The sequence below is a fragment of the Choloepus didactylus genome, chromosome 18, assembly GCF_015220235.1.
Source record: "Choloepus didactylus isolate mChoDid1 chromosome 18, mChoDid1.pri, whole genome shotgun sequence".
NCBI classification, from domain to species: Eukaryota; Metazoa; Chordata; class Mammalia; order Pilosa; family Megalonychidae; genus Choloepus; species Choloepus didactylus.
Genome location: NC_051324.1, coordinates 23,468,361 through 23,486,410, shown reverse-complemented (window position 1 = coordinate 23,486,410; position 18,050 = coordinate 23,468,361). Strand labels below are relative to the sequence as shown.

Sequence of the window (18,050 nt, the reverse complement as noted above, 5' to 3'; positions counted from 1 at the left end):
CCCCTCTGTGAGCACTCCCCAGTTTTTTGTTGTACTTGCTAAAAATATCTCTATACATTGTATAGCTAAAACCATATTTTGATCATTACTTTTTATGCACTTTTTTTTTGCATACAAAAAACTACATTATAACAGTACTGCTATTTATAATTATCCATATGGTTACCTTTACTGGAGGTCTTTATTTCTTTATGCTGATTCAAATCCACTGTCTAGTGTGCTTTCCTTTCAGTCTGAGTAACTCCCTTTAGCATGCTTGTAGAAGTGGTGATGAACTCCCTCAGCTCTTGTTTATCTAGGAACGTCTTAATCTTTCTCTCATTTCTGAAAGACAGTTTTGCCAGATACAAAATTCTTGACTGGCAATTGTTTTCTTTCAGCCCTTTACATATTTTGTCCCACTTCCTTCTTGCCTCCAAGGTTTCTGATGAGAAATCAGAACTTAAATCTTATTGGGGCTCCCTTGTACAATATACATTTCTTTTCTCTTGCAGCATTCAGAACTCTCGCCTTGCCCTTGTATTTGACAGTTTGACTACCGTTTGTCTTGGCATGCTTCTTTTGGGTTTATCCTGTTTGGGGTTCATTGGGCTTCCTGAATGTGTATACCATGTCTTCTATGAAATTTAAGGAAGATTTCTGCCTTGTTTCTTTGAATATTTCTTATGCCCCTTCCTCTTTTTCTTCTCCTTCTGGAACTCCTATTTTGCATATATTGGTACACTTGATAGTGTCCCATGGTCTCTTAGGCTCTGTTTACTTTTTTTTTCATTCTTTTTTTCTTTCTGCTCCCCCGCATGAATCATTCCAATTGTCTTGTTTCTAAGTTCACTGATCCTTTCTTCTGCCAGCTCCAATCCGCTATAAAAATCCTCTGGGAATTTTTCACTTCAGTTATTGCAGTCTTCAATTCCAGTATTTCTCCTTGGTATCTCTTTATTGAGATTCTCATGTTATTCATTTATCATTTTTCATGATACCCTTTAGTTCTTTCTCCTTGTTTCCCTTTATCATCTTGAACATACTGAAGATCATTTTGTTTTTAAGTCTTTGTCTGGTGTGTCTAAAGTTCAAATTTCTTTGTTGATGGTTACTGAATCATTATCTTTTTCCTTTGAATGGGCCATCATGTCTTACTTCTTTGTCTTGACATCTTTTATTTTTTCATTCTTCAGCTAAGACAACAGATCTTTTTTTTAATTCATGTCTTATGAACTTTTGTTGCACACTGTACATTTTAATATTTTAATGTGTTAACTCTGGGATTTAGTTCCTGAGGTGTCTATTCCTTAAATTTATATGCAGTTAGTGATACAATGGAGATTTCCTTCAATGCCAGGAGCTAACAAAAGAAACCAATGTAAAAACAAACAAACAAAACAAAACAAAACAAAAAAAGAAACCACAAACACACAAACAAAACAAAACACTTTCACAGTTTTTTTGAGAACTGTCTGGTGCACTCCTCCTATCAAGAAGTTCAGCCCAAGGCAAAATGAAGTGCAGGCTCCTTTCTGTCTTTTCTGCACCCATGTCTTGTCTTGGGCTTGAGCTGATTAGTGGTCTTAGGAATTCCCCCTCTTTATAGGAATTAGAATGTCCCCTCTACTCCATATGAAATAGGATCTTCTTCCATTTCTGGGCGATCAATTGCATGCCTTAAAGCCTGTAATCCCTTGATCCAGACCGCCGCTTTGACTTAACTGTTTGTTATTCTGCTTTAGGTACCTACGAGCTGTTTCTGTATGCAAGGTAAGCTTAGGGAGGGGGAGCCAGAAATGAGTTTCCTGGTTCAGCCTTTCAAACTTACATGCAATAGACTACCACCGAAAAAGAGGTACCCCAGTATGAACAAGAGGTTCCCAGCTCCTCAGGAACTGGGCCAGGGACCCATAATGGTAGCACAGCATGGCTCCACACCATCCTGGGGAGTAGGTGAAGGAGCAGCCAGCAAGGGAGCCACGAGCTTCTCCTAACATTTTTAAGCTGTGTGTTTTTGATTCAGCACTTACCCAGTTACTCTAACCCTTTAACTGTATTCCAGAGTTTTGAAGAAGATGGTTCTGCAAGTTTTTGCCAGTTGTTCAAAGATTCTGTGAGGGAATGGCACCCTGGAGCATCTTATGGCACCACCTTCGTGAACCAGTTGTTTTCCTTCTATTATTTCTAATACCAAATAACCTAATGCATTTTTCCATTATAAAAGTAACGTAAACCACCATATTACAAGAGAAAATCAGAAAGGAACCAATCTATCCACATTACTTTAGCCACTACCAGCATTACTTGAAATGATTTTAAGTGTAATTTGTAAATTTTGTTTGTTTTATTCAACATACCATAAGTGGTTTTCTATATTAATATTGTCTTTGTAGCAATCATTTAGGCAGCTGAATAAGATTCATTAAGTGTATGGCCATACTTTACTTAAAATTATATACTTATTTTAGATGTTTAGGTTGTTTTAAAACTATTTGAAAATACGCTATAATCAACGTATTTATGCATATCGTTTTTCCTATATTAGATTTCTTTCCTTCAGAATAAATTCTCGAAGTCTTATTTACTTAACACTTCCAAGGCTCAATATTTAGTTCCAAATTGGCTTCCAAAAGGCACTAGCAATATATGAGTGTGCCACTGTACCTTCACCAATAGGTATTGTGTATTTTACTAGGCTCTGCTAAACATATATGACTTTGGTTCACATATTGAAATGTCTGTACCTAAGATATTAATTAGCACTCTTAACTCTGAACCACTAGGTGGAGCTAAGCATACAAACATACCTTAAGAGTACCAATGTTTTTCTCCTGGCACCACTCTGAAAATACTCTAGAGGGTTTTCCTTTGAGTGATAATTTTAAAGCTTAACAGACAGAATTTCGATTGAATTTTAAATATGAAAGAAAATTGGAATATCTACAAAATCTTTACATGGGACACATTAGATTTCTAAACTTTTGTATGTATTTTTCTTTTCCACCTTGAATGAGAAACATAATTAAAATAGTTTTAGAGGAAAGTACCTATAGAAGAAGCCAGTAATAAAGACAGCTGCATCAGAGAAATGGTGACATCTAACATAGTTGGGTTTTTTCAAAAAGAATTTGTCTTTTAATAGGAGATTTTAAACATTTGTCCAGCCCCAAACTCTACACCATCTCAGTGGACTTTTATACAGTAAGAACATCCTCTCCCATTGTGATTCTGAAGCAAGGAAGTTATTAATGATAGAGGAGAGGTTTACCTGGTGGTTTTACACTTTATACTTTCACCATCAATTATAGTTTTATGCTAAATTAACTTGGTCTTGAGGGCAGACTTTCCATTTCTTCATTTTCAACATCTTGATTAGGCCAATCCATTTGTAAACTTGCAATGCTTCAGCATCTTTCTGATATCCTCACAAACTTTAAGGTTACCCTGCACACTCCAAAAACGTTTTCATCTCATAGTGGCAAGGGCCAAACTGCTACTACAGGTATGCTGGCTGGGCTCCTTGAGGCTCCTGTTAAGTGCTATCAGGCCTTGAGGGCTCAGCATTACTCCCACTATTGCAGCCTCCAGTGATGACATGACCCAGTGTGTACCCAACAGCAAGAGCCCACAGCCACACCACCTGCAGTGGTTGCCATATGGGTCATGATACCTGGCTGCCAGGGTGCAGCAGCAGGTGAGCTAACTGTAGAGAGTGGGACAGCTGCTGGTGGCTGAGCTGCTGGTGCTGGCCTGAGAGCAACTCTCATCTGTGGTACTCTGCTTGCCGGAGAGGCCATGCATGAGGTATAGCTCCAGCTTCCACGTGGCATCACAACAACACAGTGGCTCAGCTTCTAAAGGGGCGAAAGTCTGAGGAGCGAGCCCGGCGGCTTCTGAGGAGAGACTCTCCCTCTCTTTTTACTTGTGGAAACATATATACAACATAAATTTTCCCATTTCAACCACTCCCAAACATACTACTCAGTGGGATTAATCATATTCACAATATTGTGCCACCCTCACCACCAACCAGTATCAGAACTTTCCCAGCACCCCAAACAGAACAAACCCTGCACCCATTATGCATTAACTCCCCATTCCCTCTCATCCTTGCCCCTGGTAACCTGTATTCTACTTTCTGTATCTATTTCACAAGTGGAATCATACAATATCTGTCCCTTTGTGCCCTGCTTATTTCACTCAACATGATGTCCTGAAGTCATCTATGTTGTAACATATACTGGAATTTCATTTCTTTGTATGGCTGAATAATATGCCGTTTTAAGTATATATCACATTTCATTGATCCATTCATCTGCTGATGGACAGCTGGGTAGCTTCACCTTTTGGCTATTGTTATAATGCTGCTATGAACAGTGGTGTACAAACCTCTGTGTCTGCTTTCAATTCTTTTAGATGTAAACTTAGAAGTGGGACTGCCAGGTCATAGTTCTATGTTTAACTTTTTAAAAAAATTTACACACACTCCATATCCTCTTCTACCTTCTTCCCATCCATCCCCTGGTAACCTCTAGCAGATCTCTGCAGATTTGCTATTTCTAGACATCTCTTATAAGTGACAAATCATAGAGTATTTATTTGTTTTTACAAATCACAGAGTATTTGTTCTTACGTTTCTTTGCTTATTTCACTGAGCATAATGTTTTCAAGGTTCTTCTGTGTTGTAGCATGTCTCAGATGTTTAACTTTTTGAGGAACTGACAAACTGTTTTCCACAGAGGTTATACCCTTTTACATTCCCACCTACAATGTACTAAGGTTCTTATTTATCTGCAACCTCATCAGCACTTTTTTTTTTTTTTAAATAACAGCCACTTCAGTGGGTGTGAGGTGGTATTTCATTTGTAGTTTTGACTTGCATTTCCCTAATAGCTACTGACACTGAGCATCTTTTTATGTGCTTATTGGCCATTTGTATATTTTCTTTGGAGAAATGTCCATTCAAGTCTTTTGTAGGGCATTCTATTTTTATCACAAGAACAGAAGGAAACAAAGGAAAAGCTATGAGCCTGTAGTCCAGAAAAAGTGACAACTTTTAATAGTCAAGACAATCAGGTAAGTATTAACTAACAATGCCCAATGGACCTAAGAATACATCAACTGTTGGAAACTTATGGCTCAGGAATTCTGGAACATAGCTCTGAATCCTGGATACAATTTATATACCACCACTTCTAACCACAAATAACGTTCCTTTCCTTACCTCTCAAAATGTTCTACCCATTACCTTCTCCCCCAAAATACACACAGATACATACATATGCCTTAGTACCACTGGTAACCTTGAAGGATGGAGAATAAATTTGAGGATTCTAGTTCTATTTTCTAATATATCTGACAGAGAGTGTATAAGTCAGAAAAAATAATGATGCATCTAGAAGTAACATTTTCCAATCTGACTTTTCACTTGTGTAGAAACTGGTTTTACCTTCTGTCCCCCAGTAATCTTCCACCAATCTGTATAGTTCCAGGCCCAGGATGTGTGAGTAAAGTATATATTCCTGATCCTTTGTCCCTGCCTCTCCCAGGCAATTACTGCAGTTCTTTTTCTTCACTATCCAAGTCTTTCTCCAACCTCCTTAGGTAGAGCTAGGCACACAAAAGAAGTGAGGAACATGTAGCCAGAGCTACTCACTCACAATTCAACTGACTGACTTCACATAACCCCATATCTTCTCTAGCAATTGCTACTCAATTATATTTATTCCCTTGATTTTTAGAATCCATTAATTATAAGGTTCATTACTGAACCACTGATTTTAAAGGAAAGAAAAAAACTACCACAAACAGAATTAAAGAAATACGGTACTGTAAAAGCAATCTAATGTAACCTTTGTCGTTATGAAAATATTATTTATAAAATGTTTTTTTTTTTTAATAAAAGTGAATACTAGAATAATTATCTTTTTTTCTATTACGTATACCTTTTGTTCTAGGAGGGCCCTGCGGAGGGATACCCTCTGTTCAAGTTCCCGAAGCTCTCGATCATGTTGTGCCTCAGCCTGCATCTTGATTTTGCTCTGATATGCATTCAACAGCTCCAGTTCCTGCTGCAGCTGCATTTTCAAAACCTGGCACTCTGCTTCCTGTGCTTCATCCAAACGCAGCTGAGAGAAAGAAAATAGATATATCCTACCGTGATCTATCTATTTACGACCTATGGAAAGTAGGAAGTTTTACAGAAGGTAAACTAATCTTTTGCAGATTACACAATTGTTCTCTTTTGTATCTTGGTGTGAAGGTCTCTGAAAAGGGAAGGCACGGTAACCCATCATGACATTATGAAGATAAATCTATCATAAGCTATTTGGAGGATACATGAACAACAGTATTTTTCTTAACTCTGATTTGATGATATAAACTCTGAATCTCTTCCTCCCCAGTGGAAATACTATAGGACAGGAACCAGCAAACTACAGCCTATGGGTCAAATCTGGTCAGCCACCTGTTTTTGTTCTTTGTTTTTTAATGGTCTACTAGCTAAGAATGGTTTTTACATTCTGAAATGGTTACATTTTAAATGATTATAAACTACCCGCATAGTGTCTTCAATTTTGCCTCCTGGCCCTCAAAGCCTAAAACATACTATTTGGCCCTTTAAGGAGAAGTTTGCAAACCTTTTATATAGAAAATATTTTGTGCTGCATTCAAATCTGATCATATGGATTCCCAATAGAGGATTACTTTTTGCCCACTGTTCAACAAAGCTGCTGCTCTAATCTTGATTAAACTGTTGGGATCTGTGCTAAAAACCTGAGAGGCACTGGCAGCAAGCCTATGTAAAACCTCATGTCTAAATGTATCATGGAGAATTCTATATGCATCATGCCTGTTTTGAGCAATGCTGAAATCAGGAAGAATATGAACCACCATTACTATTTCTCAAACTGCAAGAGAGCTAACATTTCCAATTAGTATTTTAATTGCTGGGATTTCATTTGGGTGGTGAAAAGGGCACTAAATTTGTTTCCCATAAATAAAGCAAACTTACGGCTTGTGTAGAGAGCATTTCATTAATGCTATGATCATACTGCTCAGCCAAGATGGCTAACTTCCGAGTCTGCTCCTCCTTAAGCCGTTTCAGAACAGCTTTGTGTTCACTCTTTGGTGTAGTTTCCAGTAGGTGATTTCTTAATGCTTTGTACTGTCGGGTTTGGATTTTGCAAGTGTCTTGAAACTGCTTTTTTATTTGGAGTTCTTTAGACTGAGAAGAAAAAAACAGATACATACATAGTTTTTAACGTACAGCACTTGATATCCCCCATGCTTACTTGAAAATAAAGGAGAAAGGCAGAGGAAAAACGAAAAAGGTCAGATAAGACTGCAGGTACTTTTGCACTTGGCTATAGGGCCAAACCATTGGGTTCTATGTATTTTTAAATAAACACTCCAATTTAAAATATTAGAAGATAAAGAGCCCCCATTTATCACTTGAGTTCAAGCAATATTCACTTTTTTATCACTAGTAAATTTAGTGAATTGAGTAGATAATTTAAATTAGCTTTGATTAATGTGTATACTCATGGACAGAAAACCAAAATTCTTTTCATGAATTAAGTGCAGCAGATATAAAAGCATTTTATTTATTTGCCAGATAATATTCTATCACATCTTTGATTCAGAAAATAAGCATATTCCTTCTATTCCTTATCCAAGACACTGAGCCCCAACTTCTTTTAACAACAATCTTGACTCCAACTAGATAACCTATGACAGATCCCACTTTTGTGTCAAGTATCAAACTTAAGGCTGACTTTCATGTTTCCATTAGTAATTAATATTATAATTACAACTGTCTTTTCCTTAAGGGAATAAACTAGTTAGAAATATACTTAAGTGATGGTTTATTCTTCACCACTTGAAGGTCAAGGTCACTAATTTTTCATAGATCAAATAGGAGCTATGGGGCAGAGGAGGGGGCAACCCTCTTCTTAGAGTGATGGTAACAGACAAGAACTATATAACATTTCTGAGATAAAATAATCTGAGTTCAGAAAAAGAAGAGCTGTGGCTTTAGCTTTTGATTATTAACCAGGTTAGGTTTTCTATGAGCTCAGGTTTTAGAAAAATGTAATCAGATGAGACACATTTCTCTAAGGCATATCAAAGGAGGCTATGAATCAGAATATATTCATTTATTATACTAAGGGAGAACCAATAACTGAAGTCCTTTTACCTTAATATAAACACTGACAGATATTGATTGGTTGATTCTGTGGGCAACAAATGCATATATGACCAAAGTTATATACTTTTAAGGAAAAAGGTATTTTTTTTTCCTTTGTACTACAACATCAAAAATACTTTCTATATTTTTCACCAACTGAGGCACTAGGTCATAGTCAGATGGCTTTATTCTCTGAAGGGTCAAGAACTGTCTAGCTAGGAAAAAAAAAGACTCAGTTTAGCTATGTCTTAGATACTAGACTTGGTTAACAAAAGTTCTTCCAAGTGTTTCTAGCTGGAAATGAAACAAATTGAACTTAGACATTCTCTTTTACCTCTGTATAATAGTCTCCACTCCTTTTTTTTTAATGTTGTGCCAAGATAACTGTAATCTTTCCATATCACTAGCCGAATAAGAAAAAAAGAACTCCTTGAAAACCTTGTCTTCAATAATAAAGAAGAGTAAGATTATTGCTTATACCAAAATAAATCATATCCCCTCAATATTTGGCTCAAGTAGAAGTTAAGAGTTATCTCTACTCATTTAACACTGACTAACCATCATCTGGACAGCAGCTGAAAAAACAGCAGAGTAGGCAATAAGCTTTTATGAAACTCATTCCACAGAAACAGCACCCTTCCCCCACAAATTCTATTCAATTTACATTAAGTACTCAAACTGAAGTCACCCCCCACCCCCACCCCCACTGCCCACCGCTTTTAAAGTCATGGGGTGGGTGGGAAGAGGCAACTATCACTTCTTAGATCAACAAATGGATGATTTGGGGTTAAAATCTAGTCTGTACTGTTCAAATTAGGCAAGTATGTAGATATACTACTTAGAGACAAATGGTGACTTTCTTCCCTACTAAATTATCAGAACAATTTCCTTTTCAAACTTGAGCTCATCTGTCATCAGAAGAAGGCATCTATGATTATGAAACATTACTTTTCTCCTCACTTTCTATGTAATATCTGTGAAAATCAGACTAGTGTTTACAAGTCTTCAAAGTGAAAAGGCTCTCTAACAAAAGGAAAAATAAAGGAGAGGTTAACTTCAAACAACTACTTCACTAAACCCCAGGGAAAATGAAAAGTGACTGATGGTATGAGTAGAGAAAACTAACAAGCTTTCAATTTACTTCTGAATGATGCTGGCTTTAAAACCTAATTAATTTCAGACACATTGTTTTAAAAAATCTTAGAATTGGTGGGACAGTGTCTAACTCTGCAGACAAACTATTATATATCTCTTCTTTGCAAAGACAAAATCAAAGAAATCTGAAAAATTATGAATTCCAATTTTTCTGAGCAATGACTAAGGAAGGTTACATTGGTGGTCAACAGAACTACTCTGTAAATGATGTTAATTAGCTGTTTTGAAGAAATAGCAAAGTGAAATTTTATTCAAGTTCACTTGGAAATGGTAAAGAATCTTAACTTTGCTTCTATATTTTGTTCAGGACAGCTTGTTTGAATAGAGTTGGGTAAAAATCAGGGTTATGGTTGGTTATTGTAACTTCTTTATTACCTTTGTGAATGAAACTCACTTCACTCCAGCACAGTGACGCAGGGCAAGAATCAAGAAAAGTTTTAAAGATTAAATAGCAGACAATTTAAATCTGTAAAAAAGGCTTTAAACAGGAAATACAGAGGGAACTGGGCCTTTATTGGATGTAAATAAAAGTTTAAACATGCCGACATGTACAGACCAACTGAGGTATTACCATGGATGGCATCTATATAGGTTTTGTTTTAGCTTTTAAAAATTCATGTGATTCTATTCCTTCAAATATTTATTACTAATCATATAATTCAAAAATTTCTTAAAACTGTTAACTCTGGTTGACCTTGGTGGAGGGGGATAGAGGGTAAGTGGAGAGACAGAAACCTTTCACTTTATATACACTTCTGTATCTTTTGAAGTTTGTACCATGTGAATGAATTCCTCTACCAAAGAAAATATAAATTTTAAAGTCCTTTGGTGTTATATTTACAAAAACTTATTTTTCCTTATTAGTTCAGGGGAGGGCATATTACAACTTGCTGCACTCTGATGTATTTGACAACCTAATTTTAAAAATATGCCCCAACTACCTGTACCAAGGTCCTACCTATACTAACAAACACAGAGCAGAATGGGAGAAACACTGTAATAGTTCCACTATTCCCCATTGGAGGAGTACAGACAATGAAGGGAGAGAGGGTAAAAAAGCATTTTTAATTCATTAACTTCTGTCCTAATTAAGAAGTGACTTACTTTCTAGATACAAATCACATTTAGAGCAAGTAAGATTCCAAAACTGTATTATGTGGAACAACAGAGAGAAGCCAACATATCAGCATCTAATATCAGGCACTGGACATTTAGATTCAATTAAAATAAAAATCTTGATTTTTATTTACTGGCACTTCCCACAGTTCTTCTGGAGACTGCTGAGAGCTACATAGGCAAAAGTCTGCCACTATAGGCACTTCACATTAAAACTACACCAACTTGCCTGCAATGAAAAGGAAAGTTTATTCCATTTCGTTATGACAAACATCTGCCTTGGACTTCTACAGATGACACGGACGCCTTTTATCTTTCTTCCCCTTGGTCTATAAGCTTAGAATAAAGGTACCTTCAGACTCTTAGGCTGTTGTCGAACCTCCATGACATGCTTTCGCCTTAGTTCTCGTTCCCTTCGCTTATTATACTCCAGCTGGTTAGTGAGTTCAGTTTGGTGCTGCAATCTGATCAACTCACAGCGCATCTTCTGAATTGTGTTGAGGTGGCGGAACTCCAGTTCTTGCATGGATTCATGTTGTCGCAGAAGCATGGCATGCTCTAAGTCCTTCTGAGTTTGCCTCTTATTTAACTCCTAGTCCGTAACATAAAAGACACAGGTATAATTATTGCAAGAAAAAAAAAGATCCTAAGAAACAGGCTAACAAGGAAACATAATCATCTGATTTAATAATGGTTAAATAGTAAATATAAGGGTTTCATAACTTTTACTTAAGTAAATGGGCAAGTAGTAACGCAAATTTCCTAATCATATTCATTTCTTATTTATTCATAGAATTTTACACTATAAGCTTAAGACATATTGAATCTATTTCAAGAGGCTGGACTTCCTTTGTTCTACAGCACAGCAGGTATAAAAGATATAACCAGTAGAGCAGTGATTAAGAACATGGACTTGACACCTAGATTGCCTATATTCTAAATCCTGGCTCTGCTGCTAACTAGATGTGAGTCCTTGAATAAGTTATTTAAATTCACTGTGCACTTCAGTTTCCTCACCCTCTAAAATAGAGATAACAATACAGCTATTTCATAGATTTACTGTGAGGATGAAATGAATTCACAAATGGAAAGTTCTCACAACAGTATCTAGCACATAGTGCTCAAATGTTGTTATTCTTTTTCTCAGATCAAAACCAACAACTACACATACATATATAATATAGAAGTCAACTTGCTCCCTTTGCCATTGCAAACCCTCTCCCCAAAGGCCAACAGTTTGGTGCATGTGCTGATTTATCAACCTTTCTCTACACTTATAGTGACACATCTATTATTCAAAATAATACAGTTCTAAAAATTAAATAACAATATACACTGTAGTCATGTAACTTGCTTTCTTTACTTAACAATATAACAGACATAAATCCAGGTCAGTACATAAAGATCATTTTTTTTTTAAGTTTCATAGTAACCAACTGCTTTGTGATACCATAATTTTTCAATCATTCCTCTGTGGCTGGGCATTTAAAGTGTTTCCCATTTTTTTCCCACAAATAAAGTTTCAATAAATATTTTTGCATATTACATCATATAATCCTGTTATTATTTCTGTAAGACAAGCTTTTAAAAGTGATTTGATGGGTCAAAGTATATGTACATGTTAAACTTAAAAAAGATGCTGTTAAATTATGCTCTAAAAGGAGAGTATCAATTTATATCCCTATTTACAGTGCCTATTTCCACATACCACTGTTAAGACTGGATGTTATCAATCTTTTAAATTTTTCCTATCCAACTGAACCCACTGTTTTAATTTGAATGTCTTTAATTATCAGTGAATTTGAACAATTATATTATATTTGAAGCTTATTTTAAAACACTGTTTTCAATGGCATGAGTTTCTACATTTTCCCAATTAGTAATTACATGATTATAAAAATGCATTAACTCCAAAAGGGGGATGTGAAAGGAAATGAAATAAACTTCAGTGGCAGAGAGATTCCAAAAGGAGCCAAGAGGTCACTCTGGTGGGCACTCTTATGCACAATATAGACAACCCTTTTTAGGTTCTAATGAATTGGGGTAGCTGGTGGTGGATACCTGAAACTATCAAACTACAACCCAGAACCCATGAATCTTGAAGACAATTGTATAAAAATGTAGCTTATGAGGGGTGACAATGGGATTGGGAAAGCCATAAAGACCACACTCCCCTTTGTCTAGTTTATGGATGGATGCGTAGAAAAATAGGGGAAAGAAACAAACAAACAAACAGACAAAGGTATCCAGTGTTCTTTTTTACTTTAATTGCTCTTTTTCACTTTAATTATTATTCTTGTTAGTTTTGTGTGTGTGGTAATGAAGGTGTCAGGGATTGATTTTGGTGATGAATGTACAACTATGTAATGGTACTGTGAACAACTGAATGTACGATTTGTTTTGTATGACTGCGTGGTATGTGAATATATCGCAATAAAATGAATATTAAAAAAATGCATTAATTGACAACCCATTTAAGATTAAAGAAACTTAAATGCCCTATTATTAATTTCCTCATATTTAAAAACTACTACATCTTTTATTCATGTATACTTAATAAATATTTATGGAATGCCTACTATGGGGCAGACACTGGAGATACAATGAAATAGATAACATCTGGGACTTCTAGTGGGAAAGACAGAGTGCCCCCAAAAAAGTTTGTGTAAGAGAGAGAGAGGTACAAAGAAGAAAATCTAAAGGAGGGAGAGGGATTTGTGGTCAGCAAAGTCCGTTTGGGGGAGGTAACATCTGAACAGAGGCTTGAGTTGAGAGAGCAAGCCATAAGTCGATCTGGGGCAAGAGTGATCCATGCAGAGTAAGTGCAAACGCAAAGGCCCTAATGCTGGAATATGGTTGGCATATTTTCAGGAAAGGATTCTTTACATAAAGGATTTTAAATTTCCTATCTTTAAAACTTACCTCCCTAACAAGGTCTTGCTCCAAGTTATGACGCCCAAGTAACATCCTCCTCTTGAAGCGTCGGCATTCCAGCTCAAGGTATTGTCTCTGACGTCGAAGAAGGTTAGCCTCTTCTTCTGCCTGGAAATGCTGTATATTCTCCTTCTGCTTTGAAAGCCACTCCTGTTTTTCTTTTTTGGGAGTACTCTGGTTTTCATTCAGCTCCTGGCAACATAAAAAATGACACAGTTCAAAATAAAATTAATCACATGAATATACCATCTGGTATTTGGTAAAAGTAAACAAATATATTTTGTGATTTCACTCTAATATTCAGGCAGTGCAATAACCTGGATGAAGTAGGTTGTATTTTCCTCTCTCTTGAGTTACCCATGAAATAGGACAGAAAAAGAGGAATATACACCAGAAAACATGGATACCTTTTAGCTTTGCATAAGCTACATTTCTGATGGTTCCTAGCCTCAAAAGCACATGACTAGTAAATAAAGTAAAACATCTTTCTTTGAATCCTACTGAGGAAGAGAGAGAAAGCAGTATTTTCAGGTAGAAATTATATATGAATTAAAATTAGGGCTAAAATAGAGTTAAACAATGTCTTACTTTTGGACTTCAGACACTCTAAATATTAAGTTTTTGGCAAAACTATGGGTGGACTCCACATAAAAGAATCAAAAATTTAAATGAACATTAAACAAAATTGTTACAATAAGATTTTCGTTATGAATGGTATTTCATATTCAGCATTATTAATCCACTGAACAAATCATAATCTAAGTTTTTCTACATCATTTTAAATATCATCTCACAAACTACCTTAATGAAAATGCGTTTATATTAGGCAAGATGAAAAAATTGACAATACTCTCTTGAGGCAAACCCAAGAATGCTAATTAATACTAGTATATTTTCAACTTAAAAAAGCATCAGGAGAGGCGGGGCAAGATGGCAGACTGGTGAGCTGTATGTTTTAGTTACTCCTCCAGGAAAGTAGGTAAAAAGCCAGGAACTGCGTGGACTGGACACCACAGAGCAATCTGTCTTTGGGCATACTTCATACAACACTCATGAAAACGTGGAACTGCTGAGATCAGCGAAATCTGTAAGTTTTTGCGACCAGGGGACCCGCGCCCCTCCCTGCCAGGCTCAGTCCCGGGGGAGGAGGGGCTGTCAGCTCCAGGAAGGAGAAGGGAGAATTGCAGTGGCTGCTCTCATCGGAAACTCATTCTACTGATTCAAACTCCAACCATAGATAGACTGAGGCCAGACACCAGAGACTCTGAGAGCAGCCAGCCCAGCAGAGAGGAGACGGGCATAGAAGGAAAACAACACGAGAAGCTCCAAAGTAAAAGCAGAGGATTTTTGGAGTTCTGGTGAACACAGAAAGGGGAAGGGCGGAGATCAGGCCTTGAGGCGCATATGCAAATCCCGAAGCAAGGCTGATCTCTCTGCCCAGGGCACCTTTCCTTAATGGCCCTGGTTGCTTTGTCTATTAGCATTTCAATAACCCATTAGATCTCTGAGGAGGGCCGTTTTTTTTTTTTTTTTAAATCCCTTTTGCTTTTTCTAAAACAATTACTCTAAGAAGCTCAATACAGAAAGCTTCAAAGAATTGAAATTTGGGCACGTCAAGTCAAGAGCAGAAATAAGAGAGCTCTGAGACAAAAGGCAATAATCTAGTGGCTGAGAAAATTCACTAAACAACACAACTTCCCAAGAAAAGGGGGGTGTCCGCTCACAGCCACCATCCTGGTGGACAGGAAACACTCCTGCCCATCGCCAGCCCCATAGCCCAGAGCTGCCCCAGACAACCCAGTGTGACGGAAGTGCTTCAAATAACAGGCACACACCACAAAACTGGGCGTGGACATTAGCCTTCCCTGCAACCTCAGCTGAATGTCCCAGAGCTGGGAAGGGGGAGCAGTGTGAATTAACAGAGCCCCATTCAGCCATCATTTGAGCAGACTGGGAGCCTCCCAACACAGCCCAGCAGCCCAGAACTGCCCTGGGGGGACGGCACTCACCTGTGACATAGCACAGTCATCCCTCAACAGAGGACCCGGGGTGCACAGCCTGGAAGAGGGGCCCACTTGCAAGTCTCAGGAGCCATATGCCAATACCAAAGACTTGTGGGTCAGTGGCAGAGACAAACTGTGGCAGGACTGAACTGAAGGATTAGACTATTGCAGTAGCTTTAAAACTCTAGGATCATCAGGGAGATTTGATTGTTAGGGCCACCCCCCCTCCCCGACTGCCCAGAAACACGCCCCACATACAGGGCAGGCAACACCAACTACACACGCAAGCTTGGGACACCAATTGGGCCCCACAAGACTCACTCCCCCACTCACCAAAAAGGCTAAGCAGGGGAGATCTGGCTTGTGGAGAACAGGTGGCTCGTGGACGCCACCTGCTGGTTAGTTAGAGAAAGTGTACTCCACGAAGCTGTAGATCTGATAAATTAGAGATAAGGACTTCAACTGGTCTACAAACCCTAAAAGAACCCTATCAAGGACAGCAAATGCCACGAGGCCAAAAACAACAGAAAATTATAAAGCATATGAAAAAACCAGACGATATGGATAACCCAAGCCCAAGCACCCAAATCAAAAGACCAGAAGAGACACACCTAGAGCAGCTACTCAAAGAACTAAAGATGAACAATGAGACCCTAGTACGGGATATGAAGGAAATCAAGAAGACCCTAGAAGAGCATAAAGAAGACATTGCAAGACTAAATAAAAAAATGGATGATCTTATGGAAATTAAAGAAACTGTTGACCAAATTAAAAATATTCTGGACACTCATAGTACAAGACTAGAGGAAGTTGAACAACGAATCAGTGACCTGGAAGATGACAGAATGGAAAATGAAAGCATAAAAGAAAGAATGGGGAAAAAAATTGAAAAACTCGAAATGGACCTCAGGGATATGATAGATAATATGAAGCGTCCGAATATAAGACTCATTGGTGTCCCAGAAGGGGAAGAAAAGGGTAAAGGTCTAGGAAGAGTATTCAAAGAAATTGTTGGGGAAAACTTCCCAAATCTTCTAAACAACATAAATACACAAATCATAAATGCTCAGCGAACTCCAAATAGAATAAATCCAAAAAAACCCACTCCGAGACATATACTGATCACACTGTCAAACATAGAAGAGAAGGAGCAAGTTCTGAAAGCAGCAAGAGAAAAGCAATTCACCACATACAAAGGAAACAGCATAAGACTAAGTAGTGACTACTCAGCAGCCACCATGGAGGCGAGAAGGCAATGGCACGATATATTTAAAATTCTGAGAGAGAGGAATTTCCAGCCAAGAATACTTTATCCAGCAAAGCTCTCCTTCAAATTTGAGGGAGAGCTTAAATTTTTCACAGACAAAGAAATGCTGAGAGAATTTGCTAATAAGAGACCTGCCCTACTGGAGATACTAAAGGGAGCCCTACAGACAGAGAAACAAAGACAGGACAGAGAGACTTGGAGAAAGGTTCAGTACTAAAGAGATTCGGTATGGGTACAATAAAGGATATTAATAGAGAGAGGGAAAAATATGGCAAACATAATCCAAAGGATAAGATGGCCGATTCAAGAAATGCCTTCACGGTTTTAACGTTGAATGTAAATGGATTAAACTCCCCAATTAAAAGATATAGATTCGCAGAATGGATCAAAAAAAATGAACCATCAATATGTTGCATACAAGAGACTCATCTTAGACACAGGGACACAAAGAAACTGAAAGTGAAAGGATGGAAAAAAATATTTCATGCAAGCTACAGCCAAAAGAAAGCAGGTGTAGCAATATTAATCTCAGATAAAATAGACTTCAAATGCAGGGATGTTTTGAGAGACAAAGAAGGCCACTACATACTAATAAAAGGGGCAATTCAGCAAGAAGAAATAACAATCGTAAATGTCTATGCACCCAATCAAGGTGCCACAAAATACATGAGAGAAACATTGGCAAAACTAAAGGAAGCAATTGATGTTTCCACAATAATTGTGGGAGACTTCAACACATCACTCTCTCCTATAGATAGATCAACCAGACAGAAGACCAATAAGGAAATTGAAAACCTAAACAATCTGATAAATGAATTAGATTTAACAGACATCTACAGGACATTACATCCCAAATCACCAGGATACACATACTTTTCTAGTGCTCACGGAACTTTCTCCAGAATAGATCATATGCTGGGACATAAAACAAGCCTCAATAAATTTAAAAAGATTGAAATTATTCAAAGCACATTCTCTGACCACAATGGAATACAATTAGAAGTCAATAACCATCAGAGACTTAGAAAATTCACAAATACCTGGAGGTTAAACAACACACTACTAAACAATCAGTGGGTTAAAGAAGAAATAGCAAGAGAAATTGCTAAATATATAGAGACGAATGAAAATGAGAACACAACATACCAAAACCTATGGGATGCAGCAAAAGCAGTGCTAAGGGGGAAATTTATAGCACTAAACGCATATATTAAAAAGGAAGAAAGAGCCAAAATCAAAGAACTAATGGATCAACTGAAGAAACTAGAAAATGAACAGCAAACCAATCCTAAACCAAGTAGAAGAAAAGAAATAACAAGGAGTAAAGCAGAAATAAATGACATAGAGAACAAAAAAACAATAGAAAGGATAAATATCACCAAAAGTTGGTTCTTTGAGAAGATCA

The 18,050-nt window shown here is 37.3% G+C and overlaps 1 protein-coding gene and 1 pseudogene across 5 annotated transcripts in view; both read right to left on the bottom strand.

Moving 5' to 3' along the window:
• The window catches only part of TAOK1 (TAO kinase 1), a 204,000-nt gene that overhangs the window by 14,463 nt on the left and 171,487 nt on the right, over window positions 1-18,050 (bottom strand). For all 5 annotated transcript variants that reach the window (XR_005212736.1, XM_037809469.1, XM_037809470.1 and 2 more), the window contains exons 16-19: window positions 13,364-13,567; window positions 10,794-11,033; window positions 6,995-7,207; window positions 5,928-6,110 (exon numbers count right to left, since the gene is read on the bottom strand). Coding sequence is in view for 4 of the 5 variants with exons in the window: in XM_037809469.1 (XP_037665397.1) it covers window positions 5,928-6,110; window positions 6,995-7,207; window positions 10,794-11,033; window positions 13,364-13,567 (840 nt within the window). In the remaining variant the exon portion in view is untranslated. The remainder of the gene's footprint in view (window positions 1-5,927; window positions 6,111-6,994; window positions 7,208-10,793; window positions 11,034-13,363; window positions 13,568-18,050) is intronic.
• Window positions 1,157-4,070, bottom strand: LOC119513979 (annotated as a pseudogene).